Below are 19,369 nucleotides of genomic sequence, written 5' to 3' on the forward strand. Positions count from 1 at the left end.
CAATGACATCATCTGTCATCCTTCACAACTCTAAAGTTGACAGGCCCAGTTTTCTCAATGTCTCCTCACAAAAGAAACCTTCACTGAATTACTCTGGTGACCTGCGTTGAACCCCCTTTATAGCATCTATATCCTTCCATAGAAAAGGAGACCAAAACTGTACACCATACTCCACGTGCAGTCTAACCAGGCCTGTATACATTTACCCCAAGACAACGTTTTGTCCTGTGCTCAAATACCTTTGTAATGAAGACCAACATACTATTTGCCTTTCTAATTGCTAGCAGCACCTGCATGTTAACTTTTAGTGAATTATGAATAAGGACAGCTGGGTCCCTTTGAAATTAAAGACTCATTCTATATAATTTTTACCCGTCTTTCTGCACGTTCTGCTTGTGTTCTCTTCTCCTCAGCCATCTTCTTGAACTCAGTGAGAATCCTTTCCCGTTCCCGTCTTTCCTTGTGCATAACCTCCTCGTGCTGCTGAAGTTCTGTCTGCTCAGTGAAATCACACAAGTATCATAAACCATCAAGTCCACTAAAATACAGGAGGAGGTGTGCAGCACAATCACTGAAATGGTATGCTGGATCTTTAGTGTCACTGTACAGATACAAAACAACTTCACCTCTAAAATAAACTTAGGATTAAAAGAAACAAAAACAGAGAATACTGGAGTAACTCAGCAGAACTGGTAGTTTCTGTGGAGAGAAAGAAAATCAGTTACTGCTTCAAGTCCAGTATGACTTCTTAAGAACTGGAAGAAATTCTGGGTAGGGTGTTGGCAGGGGCGGTGTCAGGTCCCCAGGGTAGAGGCGAATATTGTGTTCTGTGGCTCTGGGGGGAGAGAGGGTTATTACCTCAGGGTCTGGTGGGTGTAAGGAGTTGGGGAAGATATAGTTCAGGATGTGTGAGGTAGTCAGGGGTCAGTTTAGTAGTTATTTATGTGCTAGACAAGTTTTTAATAGTCTAACTTTTCCTGAGGAAACACCCACTTAGCTTCATTGGAATCCTCCAAATTCTCTGACTTAAATGGATACTTTTAGAGGTTTCTATGCGCAGGGGCATTGAACTTTTGATTTTCCTGGGCAATTCCTTCAGAGTCTGCTATGATGGAAATATTATACAGTCCCCATGTTTTACGACACGGGGTAAACACCTATGTTATTTTAAAGTAGCCACACAGAAAAAGTTCACCTCATGCTATAATCTGTTAAAATTTGAGAGGCAAAGAACTATCCCAAACTATCCTTTACTATTTAAAGTAAAATTTAACGATTTTATTCTTTAAGTCCAAGAGAGAATATTAAAACCAATAACTATTTACAACTCCTTTCTCTTAAACCTATTTTTACTTCCCAACCTACAATACTGCTCTGATAAAAAGTCCTGATTAAGAATTTTTTAAAAATCATGTTTCAAAATCCACCTTCTAAACAAGCACCTGAGGGAATTCAGATAAACAAACAAATAATTCATACCATGTTCAAGTCTCAGTCTTCCTAATCCATAAATGTCTGTCCACAAACACATAATGCCAAGTCCTTCAGTAAGATGTTCAGGGTCTGGTGGGTGTAAGGAGTTGGGGAAGATATAGTTCAGGATGTGTGAGGTAGTCAGGCGTCAGTTTAGTAGTTATTTATGTGCTAGACAAGATATTTAATAGTCTAACTTTTCCTGAGGAAACACCTACTTAGCTTCATTGGAATCCTCCAAATTCTCGGACTTAAATGGATATTTTCAGAGGTTTCTATGCGCAGGGACATTGAACCTTTGATTTTCCTGGGCAGTGTTCAAGTTAGTACCTTGGCAGCATCTCGAGATAGTTGAGCATTGGTGTTCATGGCTTGCAGTTCTTTCAGTTCCTGTTGTTGCTGTAGGACTTCAGCTTCCAATGCATCAAGTTGTTTCTGAAAGGTCACACTCTCCTCCTGGAAGTAGCAATAATGATGAATATAAAACAATAGAACAACATCACAACTAAAGAATACATTGTTCCCCATACGCAAACAGACATTGAAATGCTCCCAACAAGAACCAGTAAGATATGTATATTTACACTACTTCTTCTACATACTAAAGCAGCAAATAATATGAGAGTTTTGCAGTCCTAACACATCAGTTATGAATAATACAACAGATAGTTAACCAACAAAGGAGAAGGCAAAGCTGTGTGAACATTCCAAGCTCAAATGTGAGGGTGCCCACAATGTCCATCCCAAAGCACTTGCAACCATTTTCAGTCAAAAGTGCCGAGCATCCTTCTGAGAGCTCCACAGGCCAGTCTTCAGTCAGTTCAATTTACTCTATATTATATCAAGAAATGTCTAGTGCACACCAATTCTGCCTACATCACTGAGGCTTCAGCACCAGAACATGTGATGTAGTGTATATGGATTTCAGTAAGGTGTTTGATAATGTTCCCCACGATAGGGTATTGCACAAAGTACAGATGCATGGGATTGAGTGTGATTTAGCAGTTTGGATCAGAAATTGGCTAGCTGAAAGAGGACAGAGGGTGGTGGTTGATGGGAAATGTTCATCCTGGAGTTCAGTTACAAGGGAGGGTACCACAAGATCTGTTTTGGGTCCACTGCTGTTTTTCATTTTTATAAATGACCTGGATGAGGGATAGAAGGATGGGTTAGTAAATTTGCAGATGACATTAAGGTCAATAGAATTGAGGATAGTGACGAAGGATGTTGTAGGTTACAGAGGGACATAGATAAGCTGCAGAGCTGGGCTGAGAGAGGGCAAATGAGGTTTAATGTGGAAAAGTGTGAGGTGATTCACTTTGGAAGGAGCAACAGGAATGCAGAGTTCTCGGCTAATGGTAAGATTCTTGGTAGTGTAGATGAGCAGAGAGATCTCAGTGTCCATGTACATAGATCCTTGAAAGTTGCCACCCAGGTTGTTAGGATTGTTAACAAGGCATATAGTGTGTTAGCTTTTATTGGTAGAGGGATTGAGTTTCTGAACCATGAGATCACACTGTAGCTGTACAAAACTCTGGTGCGGCCACATTTGGAGTATTTCATACAGTTCTGGTCACCGCAATATAGGGAAGGTGTGGAAGCTTTGGAAAGGGTTCAGAGGAGATTTACTGGGATGTTGCCTGGTCTGGAGTGAAGGTCTTACAAGCAAAGGCTGAGGGACTTGAGGCTGTTTTTGTTAGAGAGAAGATTGAGAGGTGACTTAATTGAGACATATAAGATGATCAGAGAGTTAAATAAGTTGTAGAGTGAGAGCCTTTTTCTTCAGATGGCAATGAGGGGACATTACTTTAAATTGAGGGGTGATAGATATAGGACAGATGTCAAAGCTAGTTTCTTTACTCAGAGAGTATTAGGAGTGTGGAATGCACTGCCTGCAACAGTAATAGACTCATCAACTTTAAGGACACTTAAATGGTCATTGGATAAACATATGGACAAGAATGGAATAGTGTAGGTTAGATGAGCTTTAGATTGGTTTCACAGGTCAGCACCACGTCGAGGGCCGAAGGGCCTGTACTGCGCTGTAATGTTCAATGTTCTAACAAGATATTCCAGTCCAGCTACAATACTGACAACTATTTGACAAATTTAAAATTGATATTTATTTTCTAATCAACCTCTTCAGAGACATTGTTACATACTCGGGAGCAGGTGGGACTTGAATTAAGGAAACTATTAGCCCAGTAGCAGGGACAGTATCACTGCACCATTGAAAACTGACAAGCTATCTTGAAACCACAAAAAGCTGCACAAATCCAATCCAGCTAGTTAACTATCTGTTCATCCAAGCTCAGTTATCACCAATGTGATAAAAGATGTCCTTGACAATTTTATCAAATGGTACTTAGAAAAATCAGCAGCTCACCAAGGGGTGAATTTTCCTTTTTGCAGTTGAAATGTGGGGGCGTGCGAGTGTCATTGCATCATGGCCTGGAACAGGTTTTCTTCTACAATATTCTGCTTTTCACCAACTAATTACATAAACAATATGTTGGGTACATTACTCACTGAATCCTGTGGTGAGCAAAATGAAACTGTCCTCTACTGCTAGCACCATATTTAAAACTCAGCTGAACACCACCTCAGAGACTAAAAGCCTGGTCTAATGAACTGGTCCTTGCACAGTGATGCTCATCCCTAAATTATGAAGGCATAGCACAGAAGCTCATTCCCTAATTCTTCAAAAAGAACCTTGAGTTTCTAGTGAGCAGGGTGGTAGGGAGAAGATTAGTACTTTTCCTAGATGACTGCAGAAAGAAGTAACCCACCAGAATCATTGGGCCTAGTCAGTGATAGCAGCAGAAGACACTGTTCCCTACACTGTCGAAAGGGATATCCAGCAGTGTCACAAGAAGGCCAATAATCTCCTATATTCCACAAGGGTAAATACCACCATCTTCTCTCTGCTACTTCATACTCAAAGGGTCATTACTCACTCTATCTTTGCCATGGCAATATCCAATTTCTCAAATAAAACATTATGTTATGAAATTCATAATATTGTTTCCATATTTCTAGTCAGCTTTCTCTCATAGTCGATTTTCTCCCTCTTCATTATTGTTTTAGACATTCTTTCCTTTTTTATATATATAATCTTACCTTCTGACTTGCCACTAATCTTTAACATCCTTAGTTAGACATGAATAGTAAGTCCTTCACCGAGAGTCTTTCATTCTCACTGACATGTATTTTGCCTGAGTGTTGTGCGATATCTTTTTAAATGTCTGCCATTGTATTTCTACTGACTCATTTCCTAACTTAATTTCCCAATTCATTTGGACAATTACCTTCATAACATCATAATTGCCTTTACTTATGTTCTCAACTCTAATCTCAGACACATTCTTCTCTCCTTCAGGTTAAGATAGAATTCAATCATGTTATGATCATCATTACCAAAACCTGCCTTTCCTGAAATTGTTAATTAATCCTATCTCATTGTATATTACCAGATCTAGAATATCCTGCTCTCTGGTTGCCTTTTGTATGTGCTGCTCTACAAAATTATCCTGAAAATACAAAATAAATTTAGGGCGGCATGGTGGCTCAGTGGTTAGCATTGCTGCCTCACAGTCCCAGGTTCAATCCCAGCCTTGGGTGACTGTCTATCACCCAAGTGCTCTGGTTTCCTCTCACAGTCCAAGGAAGTGCAGGTCAGGTGAACTGGCCATGCTAAATTGCCCATAGTGTTAGGTACGTTAGTCAGAAGGAAATGGGTCTGGGTGGGTTACTCTTCGGACGGTCAGTGTGGACTGGTTGGGCCGAAGGGCCTGTTTCCACACTGTAGGGAATCTAATTAATCTTCCAGAAGTCTTTTGCCAATAATTCATACATCTGTATGTAGATTAAAATCAGCTATGATTATCACTGCACCTTTCTCATAAGCCCCTATTATTTCTTCCTGCATTCCCTGACCTACAGAGTGGTTATAGTTGTGGGGTCTGTAAACTTTTCCCACAAGTGATCCTACACCTTGATCTTTAGAATTCATGTCGGCTCTCTCTAGTGTACTAAAGCCATCTTAATGATCAGAGATACTCTTCTTTCTAATTTTAGCTTCTTGTCCTTCCAAAATGTCAGGTATCCTGGAATATTCAGGTTCCAGCCTTTGTCATCTTACAGCATTGTCACACCTATCTACGTAATGGCCTTGTGGATCTACCTACAGCACATGGACTCCAGTTCAAAACAGCAGCATTTTCTCAAGGACAACCAGGGTTGTGCAATAAATGCTGGTCTAGCCAGTGACTTCCATTTCCCATGAGTGAACACAAAAAGCACAGCACGCATATTCATTCACATTTGATTTATCAATATATCTGAATTATTGTGAATGCTAAGTATATTTGAATACAGAGCCTTTAACTCTGTCTTTTCACCATTTTTGCAATTTCTGGGCTTGTCTTCTAGCACAATCTTAATTTTGTAATGCTACATTCTAAGTATCATTTCTCTAAATGCTACCTTGCCCCACTTTGTTTTGGTTTTGGGATCTTTGTTGCACTGCTAATGCCAAGCAGTTCTTGTGCTGTTTTATAATCTTCTGCTCCCATAATGTACTTTGCTATATTGCATTTGATACGAAAAGCAATTATTCAAATTTTTGGTTTCTGTAAAAATTCAAGCACTATGTACATTTATTTTACTGTCTCCTGGCGACACAAAACATAATGGCGTCTACAGAATCATTTCTAACAGATTCCTAACCATTTCCAGAAATAGACCTCATCTTTACTGTAGTGATAGTAATGAGGTCAGCCAGCTGAACCTCAGAGAATATGAGTTCTCTGGTTGGGGCTGTTAACCTGGTCTGTGGCTGACAGATATAAACAGGAGTGTCAGGAGTTGTGTTCACTTTGAGAGCTGGCTCTGAGGGAGCTGGATCAGTGTCAAAGACTTTCCACATGTAAATAAAGGGTGACTTGGTGACAGGATACCAGCCTCTGTGCAGTTATTTCAATCTAGAAATTGTATGATTTATCAGTAGTTTGTAGGGTTATGCAATACATAAATACATTTGCCTGTGTACACTATTCTGCTCATTGGATTGTATACAAAGGCAGGAGTGATGGATCCTGTGATTGGGAAAAAGAGGTGCAGAATCAGCATTTTCAGTTGTTTAAAGCTCTATTTTTTTGTTAAGATAAGAAAGGAGGATAGAGTAGCCACACCACATCTCAACAAGTATCTTATGGCACTAAACTTAAGAATAGATTTACTTAGAGTTGCTGTTTCTGTAATGTAAACAAATGAAGTAGTCATTTTATCTTCACAAAATCCTGAAATAAAGCTTAATTTCTGATGGAGTTGATTGCAAGATAAATATATACTTGAAACATGAGAAAACTCCTCCCCTTTATAATGGAATGCCCATGTCCACTTCAATTCCTGTAAATGCCTCATTGGAACATTCCTTTTATTGCAAACCTTCCTTCTAAAAATCCATGAGGAAAATGTGTGTGAAGTGGCAGTATGTGTGAATCTAAAGGTCCCTTTGCATCAATGCTCCCTATATTGGTTACCATTTGTAAGATTCATGCAAAATATTGGAATGGTAAACAACCAAGTCCAATCACTAGGATTCACTTTCTTAAATTTTACCTAAGACTACCTCATAAGGAGAGCAAATAATGTATTTGATCATGAGACAAAGTGATCATTTTCTGAGTTGTCTCATCTACCAAAATACACATTAGAAGTTAGGCCACATATGGCAACTGATTTTCCAACCATTTATTGCAAGTTAATAATCAGAAAATCACAACATAATATTTAAGGTGGATACTAGTCACGACGTCTGACTGACTAATAACACCGTTTCTCTTGTTCACAAAATACTGTGCTGAGGACCTGTCTAAAGCTTACAAAAAGAGACCAAATCAAGTGTGGTGAGTGAGTCCAGAACGAGAGGGCATAAGTTTAAGGTGAGAGGGGAAAGATTTAAAAGGGACCTAAGGGGCAACTTTTTCACACAGAGGGTGGAGCGTGTATGGAATGAGTTGTCAGAAGAAATGATGGAGGCTGGTACAATTGTAGCATTTAAAAGGCATTTGGATGGGTTTATGAATATGAAGGGTTTAGAGAGATATGGGCCAAATGCCGCCAAATGGTACTAAACTAATTTAGGAAATTTAGGACTGAAAGGTCTGTTTCTTTCTGTACATCTCTACAACTCTATAGAAGTAGACTTTTATGAAGCCAAGGTTGATTACACATTAGCAATTCAAACAAAAGAAGATTTTGATGTAAAAAAAAATCTTGATGTTCCTTCTTATCATCAAGGAATGATATGTTAGAGACTAGGCAACATGCTGCTTTTACAGTCTGTGTTTCCACAGTAGAATATTGAAACGAAATCAATTGTTAGATTGTTAATTATATATTTTTGACATCAACTGTTTTAAATTGTCTTTAACTTATATTTCACGGTAAGACCATAAGACCATAAGACATAGGAGCGGAAGTAAGGCCATTCGGCCCATTGAGTCCACTCCACCATTCAATCATGGCTGATGGGCATTTCAACTCCACTTACCCGTATTCTCCCCGTAGCCCTTAATTCCTTATGACATCAAGAATTTATCAATTTCTGCCTTGAAGACATTTAGCGTCCCAGCCTCCACTGCACTCTGTGGCAATGAATTCTACAGGCCCACCACTCTCTGGCTGAAGAAATGTCTCCGCATTTCTGTTCTGAATTTACCCCCTCTAATTCTAAGGCTGTGTCCACGGGTCCTAGTCTCCTCACCTAACGGAAACAATTTCCTAGTGTCCACCCTCTCCAAGCCATGTATTATCTTGTAAGTTTCTATTAGATCTCCCCTTAATCTTCTAAACTCCAATGAATACAATCCCAGGATCCTCAGCCGTTCCTCATATGTTAGACCTACCATTCCAGGGATCATCCGTGTGAATCTCCGCTGGACACACTCCAGTGCCAGTATGTCCTTCCTGAAGTGTGGGGACCAAAACTGGACACAGTACTCCAAATGGGGCCTAACCAGAGCTTTATAAAGTCAAAAGGTACTTTTGATCATGCTGAGATTGGTATTTGAAAAGATGGCTAACTAGATGGCATAATTTTCAGCTGAGAGGAGAAAGATTTAAAAGGAAACTGAGGGTCAACTTTATCACAAAGAGGGTGGTTCGTATGTGGAATGAATTGCCAGAGGGGATGGTAGACGCAGGTACAGTTACAACATTTAAAAGACATTGGACAGGTAGCTGAATACAATCAGTTTAAAGGGATATGGACCAAAGGCAGGTAAATGGGATTAGATTAGTTTAGAAACTTGGTCAGCATGAATGAGTTGGACCAAAGGTTCTGTTTGTGTGCTGTATGTCTTTATGACTCTATCAGACTAGAGTTCTTGTGCCCATATCCAAATACTCCACAATTCTGGAGGCGGTTATGCTTTTAAGAGATGGTGCAACAATAGTTAAATAAACATTATTGTTTTGGTTAAGTACAAGATAGAATATAGAACAGTACAGCACAGGAACAGGCCATTCATATTGTGATGCTGTGCCAAACATGTTACCAAATTAAACTACTTCTTTCTTCCTGTCCTTGGTCCATATCCTTATTCATGTGCCTTTTTAAAAAGCCTCTTAAGCATCCCTGTCTTATCTGCCCCCACTACTACCCCTGGCTGTGAGTTCCAGGCACCCACCATTCTGTGTAAAAAAAAAACAAAAAAATTTGCCCATCACACCTCCTTTGAACTTTCCTCCCCTCTTACCTTAAATACATGGCCTCTAGTATTAGTCATTTCAACTCTGGGAAAAAGTTCTGACTTTTAACCCTATCTGTTCCTCTCATAATTTTATAAATTTCTATTGGGTCTCCCCTCAGCCTCTACCACACCATCCTCTCCTTAAAGCTCATACCCTCTAATCCAGGCAGCATCCTGGTAAACTTCTTCTGCACCCTCTCCAAAGCCCCCAGATCCTTCCTGTAATGTGATGACCAGAAATGAAAGCAATACTCTTAAGTGTAGCATAACCAAAGTTTTATAAAGCTACAACATGACATCCTGACTGTTGTACTCAACGCCCTGACTAATAAAGGCACATATGCCATATGTCTTCTTTATCATCCTATCTGCTTGTGTGGCCACTTTCAGGGAGCTATGGACCAGGAGCCCAAGATCCCTCTGTATATCAATGCTGGTCAGGGTCTTGCCATTAACTGCATACTTTCCCTTAATGTTTGATCTCCCAAAGCACACCTTACAGTTACCCAGAGTAAACTCCATCTGCCATTTTTCCACCCATATCTGCAATTGATCTATATCCCACTGTATTCTTTGACAATCTTATACATTATCCACTAATCCACCAATCTCTGTGTCGTCTGCAAATTTACTAACCCAACCATCTTTGTATTCATCCAAGTAATTTATATAAATCACAAACAGCAGAGGTCCCAGTACAGATCGCTGTGGAACACCACTAGTCACGGACCCTCCAATCAAGGATATTTTATGACCTCTGCTTGCTCTTGTAATTTCCTATTTGAGTTCTTTCATGCTTTGTTTATATTCCTCATGGGCCCTGTCCAATTTTAACTTTCTAAATGTTACATCCGCTTCCTTTCTCTTTTTGACTAAATTCTCAATCTCCCTCATTATCCAAGGGTCCCATACCTTGCCATCCTTGTCCTGCCTCCTTACTGGAATATGCTGATCCTGAACTCTGATCAGTAGGTCTTTAAAGAACTCCCATACGTCAAATGTGGACTTGCCCAATAACAATTGCTCTCAATTAACACTCCCTAGCTCCTATATAATTCTGACATAATTTGCCCTCCCCCAATTTAGTACCTTCCTGCATGGTCCTGACTTATCCTTATTCATAGCTTTCTTAGATCTTAAGGAGTTATGATCACTATTTCCAAAATGCTGTCCCAATGAAAAGTCAGTCACTTGGATAGGCTCATTCGCCAATACAAGATTTAGTATTACCCCTCTTCTAGCTGGACATACTATTTCAAAATAAACCCTCTTGGATGCACCTTATAAATTTTGCCCTGTCTGAGCCTCTTGCTCTAAGAAAGTCCCAGTCAATATTGGGGAAGTTAAAGTCACCCACGATGATAACCCTGTTATTTTTGCATCTATCCATAATCTGCCTACATATCTGTCCCTCGATGTCCCAGTGGCTGTTGGGCTACTATAATCCCATCAGAATGATTGCATTTTTTTAAATTTTTGAGCTCTACCCATATTGCCTCAGTGGATGACATCATGCAACTGTGACGTTCTCCCTGATAAATAATGCAACACCTCCACCTCTTATACCTCCCTCTTAGACCTATTATGTCTAAAACATCAAAACCCTGGAGCTTTGAGCAGCAAGTATTGTCCGTCTCGCAACCCAATCTCTGTAATGGCCACAACATCATAGTCCCATTTACTGATCCAGAATCTAAGCCCATCTACCTTACCCATAACACCCCTTGCACGCTTCAGCTGATCAACTCCATTGTGCTCATTAACCTGTCCCTGCCTGTCCTTCATTTCAGACTTGTTGGTCATAACATCTACCTTTCCTCAGTCCCTCCATCTGCTGCTCTGGTTCCCAGTCTCTGAATTAGCACTAGCGAACTTCCTTGTGAGGATATTTGTTCCCCTCTAGTTTAGATACAATGTATCCTTTTGTACAGGTCACCCCTGTCCTAGAAGAAGTCCCAGTGATCCAAAAAGCTGCAACCCTGTCCCCTGCACGAGCTCCTTAGTCATGCGTTCATCTGTCCTTTTTTTCCTATTTCTGTACTCGCTTGCATGTGGCACCAGGGGTAATCCAGAGATTACAACTTTTGAGGTCCTGCTTTTTAATCTACTGTGCACCTCTCTGAATCCTTGGTGCAAGACTTCATTCTTCACTTTGTCCATATCATTGGTGCCAACATGTACCATGACCTCCATCTCATCACCCTCCCTTTTCAGGTTGCCCTGTAGCCATTCAGTGACATCCCTGACCCTTGCATTAAGGAGGCAACACACCATCCTGGAATCATGTTGGCTGCAGAAATGCCTGTCTGCTCCCCTGACTAAAGAATCACCCATCATTATTGCTCTTCCTCCTCCCCCACTGTACAGTTGTGATGTCAGACTCTTGGCTCAGACCTCACTCCTCTGAGGTGCCAGCACCCACATCAGCTTCCAGAATGGAATTCCGGTTAGTGAGCGTGACCCCAGGGGACTCCTGTACTACCTGCCTGTTCTTTCTGGACTGTTTGGTAGTCACCGATTCCCTTCTTTTTTCCAGTCCCTATCATGCACCATTTCACCAATTCACCAATCAGCAGATATCTGCTGAATGACTGGTATCCCATGTGCCCATGCCACTATGCATCCGGACAAGTGTTGAAAAATCTGGCATTGCCCTTCACTGGCAGTATAATGGCAGAGCAGGTGGCACAGTGGTTAGCACTGCTGCCTCACAGCAGCAGAGACCCGGGTTCAGTTCCCGCCTCAGGCGACTGACTGTGTGGAGTTGCACATTCTCCCCGTGTCTGCGTGGGTTTCCTCTGGGTGCTCCGGTTTCCTCTCACAGTCCAAAAATGTGCAGGTTAGGTGAATTGGCCATTCTAAATTGCCCACAGTGTTAGGGGCAGGGGTAAATGTAGTGGAATGGGTCTGGGTGGGTTGCTTTTCGGCAGGTCGGTGTGGACTTGTTGGGCCAAAGGGCCTGTTTCCACACTGTAAGTAATCTAATCTAATACCACATTACCTATAGCACATAATTGGCAAGGTTGACATTGCTTTTCACATACAAACCCTATTCTCTTACCCTAGTCACGGTGTAACCACCAGGTCATATACTTTACCTGTCCTTAAACACCTTCTGTCTACATATCTCTCTAGGTCACCGCTACTCTTTTCCCAAAGCCCTATGTAGACCCCACAGTTTACCATTGTCCATTAAGGGAACATCATATACAGGATATACAAACAATTGGATAGCAATTCAAATCAGTATATCTCAGTTGGGAATTATATCAAAGATGGGAAAAGCAAGAAATAAGGATAAGACTTTGCTCAACCAAGATCTGATGATAGCAAAACAGACTAGACAGAATTGCATCCTTCTGTTCCTGTGAGTCCTGTCTAAGTGCTTGCAATGTACTTGATCAGATGATCTGGTGCGAGATTACATTGCTCTGGGAAATTAAGTTGCCAATACAAATCTACAGCTAACCACTTTGCTACTTTCCTTAATAGAATCAGTGTGAGGACAGGTTTCGATAATATAAATACTGTTAATATTCATCACCCACTTAATATTGTACTTTCAATGGAGTAAAGAAAGCATTTCTCAAGATTTTTGATGTCCCAGTTTAACCAGTTTGAGCTGATAATCAAAACAGAATTTGTTAATGTCCCTCTGATGTAATGATGTTCTGATCAACTTTACCCTTTTCCATCATAGCAACGCTGGGAATTGCAAGGCTACCAGGTTATGTTGCAAGTAAAAGGTGGTCATACCTGCAGATGCCCCTTTAGTCTCTGATACACTTTCATCACATGAACTGCTTCACGATACTTTAGCTGGGTCTTCTCCAAACGATTCTCCAGGAGCCGCAAGGTCTGAAGTTAGTGACATCAGAGATAACTTAAGGGTTTACTTAGCAACTCATGTAAAACACATTCAATAAAACCATAATGTTCAGTGGCAACGACAAAATAAGCAGCGAGTAATTATCTTGTGACAACCTGAAAGGTTGTATCAAACAGCTTGCTCCCTACACCCTGACAGGGGTGAGAACGTCACTCTTAGGAAATGATGTGAATGCTAACAGGCATCCAGCTTTCATCCCCTCTTTTAGAGGACTTTTTTTTAAAGTTGATGTATTAAAAATTGCCCAGTGGCTTTTCCTTGAACTGGCAGTTTCACCTGTGCATCCTCGGACATGTCCTCCATGACGTCTTGCAGGGTTTTCACTTCCTGCATATTCTTGCTGTATTTTATCTCAAGATCCATCTGAATTTTCTTCTTCATCTCTGTCTCATGCTTAAGAGCATTCAGGCGCTTAATCTTATCACAAACTTTCTGGTCCAACACCATAATGACATCCTGTGCAATAAATGAGGCATGAAAACATTTAATTAAATTCATATTTTGTTATAAATTGTTATATTAGATGTTAAAAAGGATGTTATTCAATGAAAAACTAAGTGTTGCATGTTTTGGGACTTAGCCAAACATTTTCTTGTACTTTATACTAAAAAAAACTTATTAAAATTGGGTTGCCCAGAAAAATAGTTTGGGAGGCATTGACCTGTGTGAGTAAACCTTTGGTGCCATATTTCCAACAGCCTTCATTCTAAGGAAGGGTCAATTGACCCTAAATTTTAACTCTGATTTCTCTCCACAGATGCTACCAGAGCTGCTGAGCTTTTTCAGCAATTTCTGTTTTAGTTTCTAAAGTTCTATTCACTGTGATTGTACAGAATCTCAAAGGGCCAAACCCTTCCTATTCCTTCTTATTGTGCAGAGTCCCACTTCATCAAACTGCTTCCTTTTAGCTCCCATGATGTATGATTCCAATGGTTCAAGTTGTGAGTGGCTCACTGAGGCATCCAATAGCAATTCATTTAAGGCTTTAATGCTAAAGCAAGCTGATGTTGAAATAGGCATGGAGTTTGTAGTCATTCTAAATTTCAAATATCTTAATCAGCAATGATTACAAGATTGGCTGATATTAGTCTCATCCCTGGCAGTATGTAGTTTCCAACTGGCAGCAAATTTCTACATTTCAAAAATCTTTCCCCTCACAACAACCTCCTGGAACAAAGCAAACTTCACAGAGTTTTGAGTTTACCACAGCTTGAGCCCTCTCTGACAAAACACAATTAGAAACATAGGTACAGGAGGGGGCAATTCAGCCCCTCAAGCCTGTTCTCCCATTCAGTGAGATCACAGCTGATCTGTGACCTAACTCCATATCCTTGCCTTATTATCCCTTAATATCTTTACTTAACAGATTTAAAACTAACAACTGCCATTGAAACAATTACCATTTGTGGAACAGCATTCCAAACCTCGACCACTCTTTGTGTAGAAGTGCTTCCTACCATCTCTCCTGAATGGTCTGGCCATATTTTTTTAGACTATGCCCCTTAGTTCCCCATCCAGTGAAAATGGTTTATCCACCTTATCTTTTACAGTTGATATCCTGAAGATTTTGATCGTGTGTTCCTTATCCTTCTAAATTCTAGAGAAAATAGGCCTAATTTGTATAATCTCTCCTCATAACATAATCCCTAAAGTCAGGGTATCATTCGTATAAACATGTGCAACAAATGTCTATCTCGTGCTCAGGATCATGGGATTAAAAATGAAGCATTTTGGTTTGTGTTTCTCTTTTCACCTTTAACCATTTTCAAGAGGTTTGGAACCACATTTGATTTTGCTATCGCTGTCATGAACATCCACTAAACAATCACCTTTCCACTCTTATTCCTCAGTGCTGCTTTCTCATGACGATCTTGAAATGATTCTTTGACAAGTTTCTCATCACTCTGAAACACAAAATTCAAATGCATTCCCATAAATTAAGGAATTAAGCCATCCCATAAGATGGAAAGATACACAAAAACATCAGATAAGGGTAAGATCTGACACAAGGCAGAGGAATGAATCTGAGACAGGACAGGGTGGTGGGAAAGGAGAACCCTGCCACAGTGAGGAATGATGGACCATCAAACGTGTGGGTAGGGGTGGAAATCTGTTGGCAATTGTTGTAAAATCAGAGAGATTCACCTCCATGCCTACGGTACACTGAAAATATTCTTGCTCTAGAATGATATAGATAAGTTGAGCAACAGGTGTGCAAGGTTATGTGTTAAATTAGGGTGGTTAGCACTGCTGCCTCACAGCGCCAGAGACCCGGGTTCAATTCCCGCCTCAGGCGACTGACTGTGTGGAGTTTGCACGTTCTCCCCGTGTCTGCGTGGGTTTCCTCCGGGTGCTCCGGTTTCCTCCCGCAGTCCAAAGATGTGCAGGTCAGGTGAATTGGCCATGCTAAATTGCCCGTAGTGTTAGGTAGGGGGTAAATGTAGGGGTATGGGTGTGTTTCGCTTCGGCGGGTCGGTGTGGACTTGTTGGGCCGAAGGGCCTGTTTCCACACTGTAATCTAATTTCGAATAATTTCGAAGTGTGCAGGCTGGGTGGGTTAACTTTAGTAAACATGGGCTTACTGGGAGGGGGGATGCTCTTTGGAGCATCAGTGCAGACTTGATAGGTCAAACAGCATCTATCTACAGTATAGGGATTCTATGAACAGGTTAGAAGCTAAACCAAACTTATGTGCATTTTTCACACTGTCCGTTTACCTTCTAATTCCTGACCTTGATTACAGACTAGGTATTAAGACTAGGGTCTCCTCTCTCTGGCAAGATGGACACATCTAGCCACAATGGCTAATGAACAATATTCACTAACCTACATTCATTCAGTCTACCAATCCATTAAACTTACAAGGTTCACCTTCAAATGTTTCCACTGTCTCAGTAATTCCACAAACTCTTCCAGCCAAATACCGACAAACTTCATTTTCTTAAAACTTAACTTTTCAACCAAGTCTTTCAACAACCTTTCTAATTTATTCTTCAATAGTTCAGTGTACAGTATTTGTAATATTCTCAGTTATTCCCTTCCTGTCTCTGTGAAACATTTTTGCACACTTTCTGTTTAAAATATGCTGTGAAGATACAAGTTTATTGTTACTCCATCATTGTGATGAAGGCAATTAAAAGCACATATACAACTTCTATGGAAATTTGTTATAATAAAGGAGAATTACTGAGCCTGTGAGAATGACAGTGAAATCAAAATCCAAGGCCAACAAGTCAACATATCCAACCAGACCATAGGGCTGCTCTCTTGATAGAGAGCTGACTGGTGATGATTTAACTTGAGATTTATTACACTTCAGGCAAAGGGAGAAATTGAGAAGGATTTCATCTTACCATAAATGCTCCTGCAAGCATTCTGCGTAGGCGTTTATTTTCTTCTCTGACATTTTGAATTGTGTCCTTGTTCTTCTTGATTTTGCACTGTGAATTTTCATAGTAAGCCTTACGATCACCCTCTGAAATAAACCAGTCAATGAGGTTAGGATGTTCTGCAACTGTGAATAATCTTATTCTGTTCAGGAAGCAGTAAGATAGAGTAAAGTCACCATAGTCCTACTGAGCATAGGGCTGCTCTGTCATTACAGACAGACTACAGGTGGTGGTTTAACCTGAAGTCACCACCTCAGGCAAAGGCAGAAAACCTAGGTCTGGCTCTGCCCTGTGCAACTGGATCCTCAGCTTGCTGACCCATAAACCGCAATCAGTGAAGATAGAAAACTGCAAGCTCTCCACGATAACACTCAACGCTGGAGCCTACTGTACTTCCTGTGCTCCCATGACTGTGTTGCCAAACTCCAAACAACCGCCATCTATAAATTTGCTGATGGTATCACCGTGGTAGGATGGATATCTAACAACAATGAGTCAGAATCCAGAAAGGAAATAGAGGGCTTGGTGATGTGGTGTGTTTCGACATGGGGTACACCCCTCTGCTAATTTAAACCAGCAACACAGAAAGGATTTACCCCGTGCTGTAATGTGTTAAAATTTGAGAGGCAAAGAACTATCCCAAAAATCACTATTTAAAGTAAAAATTTAAGAACTTTATTCTTTAGGTTTAATAGAGAATATTAACTAACAAGTATTTACAACTCCTTTCCCTTAAACCTATCTTTTAGCTCCCACTCTACTAGTCCGATAAAAAAATCCTGATTTCGATTTACAAAAAAAAAATCATGTTTTAAAACCAGTCAGCTTTGCCGAGTGTCCTCTGTAGATTTTCCTTTGTAGATTCTCTCTCCAGGTTGGCCTCGATGTTCTGTTGCACAAATTTATAGACAGGTACCTCTCTGAGAGCTGTTCTGCTGGTAGTCTATACTTGTTGGTGGCTTGACAGTTCTCCCACTCAACTGTTCAAAAATATCCTGTTTTATACCCCAAGACATCAGATCATTTCACAAACTTGATTGGAGTTTGGTATCTTGGGGCATAATTTAAACTGGCTGAATTTGAATTTGTTTTTGTCATAGAAAGCATACAGTCTGGGTGCATAGACGCCTGGTACGGCAACTGCTCTGCCGAGGACTGTAAGAAACTACAGAAGGTTGTGAGCATAACTAAGACCATCATGGAAGCCAATCTCCCATCCAGAGACTCCATTTACATGTCTCATTGCTGCAGAAAGGCTGCCCACATCATCAAAGACCCATTCCACCCCAATAATGCTCTCCCACAATCTCTTCCAACAGGCAGAAGATACAGAAGCTTGAACACTTGCACAAGCAGACTCAAGAACAGCTTCTTCCTTGTCGTTATTAGACTGATGAATGGACTCTAACTTCAAATATCGCTGATCTTGTTAATGTTGATATTGCTTAGCGCACATACTGTGCAGTATATCCTGTATGCCTCACTCTGTCCAAGTTTTTTTCACCCTATGATCTGTATGTCCTTGCTTACTATGATCTGCCTGTACTGCTTGCAAACAAAGCTTTTCACTTTACTCAGGTACATGTGACAATAAATCAAATCAAAATGGAGAATCAAAGCAAATCAGGAAATTGGAAAGAACTTGGGCTTATTTTTTGCCACAGAAAATTTATAAAGAATTACAGAGGGGTTCCATATTACAGAGGAGGAAGTGCTGGATGTCTTGAAACACATAAAAGTGGATAAATCATCAGGACCTGATCAGATGTACCCTAGATCTCTGTGGGAAGATAGAGAAGTGATTGCTGTGCCTCTTGCTGAGATATTTGTATCATCGATAGTCACAGGTGAGGTACCGGAAGACTGGAGGTTGGCTAATGTGATGCCACTGTTTAAGAAGGGAAGTATGGACAAACAAGGGAACTATAGGCCAGTGAGCCTGACGTCAGTGGTGGGCAAGCTGTTGGAGGTCTTCCTGAGGGCCAGGATGTACATATATTTGGAAAAGCTGATTAGGGATAGTCAACATGGCTTTGTGCATGGGAAATCATATCTCACAAACTTGATTGAGTTTTTTTAAAGAAGTTACAAAGAGGATTGATGAGGGCAGAGCAGTAGACGTGATCTATATGGACTTCAAGCAAGGCATTCGACAAAGTTCCCCATGGGAGACTGGTTAGCAAGGTTAGATCTCACGGAATACAGGGAGAACTAGCCATTCGGATACAGAACTAGCTCAAAGGTAGAAAACAGAGGGTGGTGATGGAGGGTTGTTTTTTCAGACTGGAGGCCTATGACCAGTGGAGTGCCACAAGGATCGGTGCTGGGTCCTCTACTTTTTGTCATTTATATAGATGATTTGGATGCGAGCATAAGAGATATAGTTAGTAAGTTTGCAGATGACACCAAAATTGGAGGTGTAGTGGACAGCGAAGAGAGTTACCTCAGATTACAACAGGATCGTGATCAGATGGGCCAATGGGCTGAGAAGAGGCAGATGGAGTTTAATTCAGATAAATGCGAGGTGCTGCATTTTGGGAAAGCGAATCTTAGCAGGACTTATACACTTAATGGTAAGGTCCTAGGGAGTGTTGCTGAACAAAGAGGCCTTGGAGTGCAGGTTCATAGCTCCTTGAAAGTGTAGTCGCAGGTAGATAGGATAGTGAAGAAGGTGTTTGGTATGCTTTCCTTTATTGGTCAGAGTATTGAGTACGGGAGTTAGGAGGCTATGTTGGGGCTGTACAGGACATTGGTTAGGCCACAGTTGGAATATTGCGTGTAATTCTGGTCTCCTTCCTATCGGAAATATGTTGTGAAAATTGAAGGGGTTCAGAAAAGATTTACAAGGATGTTACCAGGAT

General features: G+C 40.7%; 2 protein-coding genes across 2 annotated transcripts in view; one reads left to right on the forward strand and one right to left on the reverse strand.

Annotated features, from left to right (window-relative positions):
• odad3 (outer dynein arm docking complex subunit 3) overlaps positions 1-19,369 on the reverse strand; it is a 37,477-nt gene that overhangs the window by 16,714 nt on the left and 1,394 nt on the right. Inside the window, exons 2-7 of the mRNA XM_043675491.1 lie at positions 16,473-16,594; positions 14,949-15,023; positions 13,396-13,575; positions 12,987-13,088; positions 1,804-1,929; positions 373-495 (exon numbers count right to left, since the gene is read on the reverse strand). Of these exons, the coding sequence (XP_043531426.1) occupies positions 373-495; positions 1,804-1,929; positions 12,987-13,088; positions 13,396-13,575; positions 14,949-15,023; positions 16,473-16,594 (728 nt within the window). The remainder of the gene's footprint in view (positions 1-372; positions 496-1,803; positions 1,930-12,986; positions 13,089-13,395; positions 13,576-14,948; positions 15,024-16,472; positions 16,595-19,369) is intronic.
• Positions 1-19,369, forward strand: part of acp5a (acid phosphatase 5a, tartrate resistant) — a 58,619-nt gene that overhangs the window by 6,216 nt on the left and 33,034 nt on the right. The gene's annotated exons all lie outside the window — the stretch shown is intronic.

Source organism: Chiloscyllium plagiosum, chromosome 34 (genome assembly GCF_004010195.1).
Source record: "Chiloscyllium plagiosum isolate BGI_BamShark_2017 chromosome 34, ASM401019v2, whole genome shotgun sequence".
NCBI lineage: Eukaryota > Metazoa > Chordata > Chondrichthyes > Orectolobiformes > Hemiscylliidae > Chiloscyllium > Chiloscyllium plagiosum.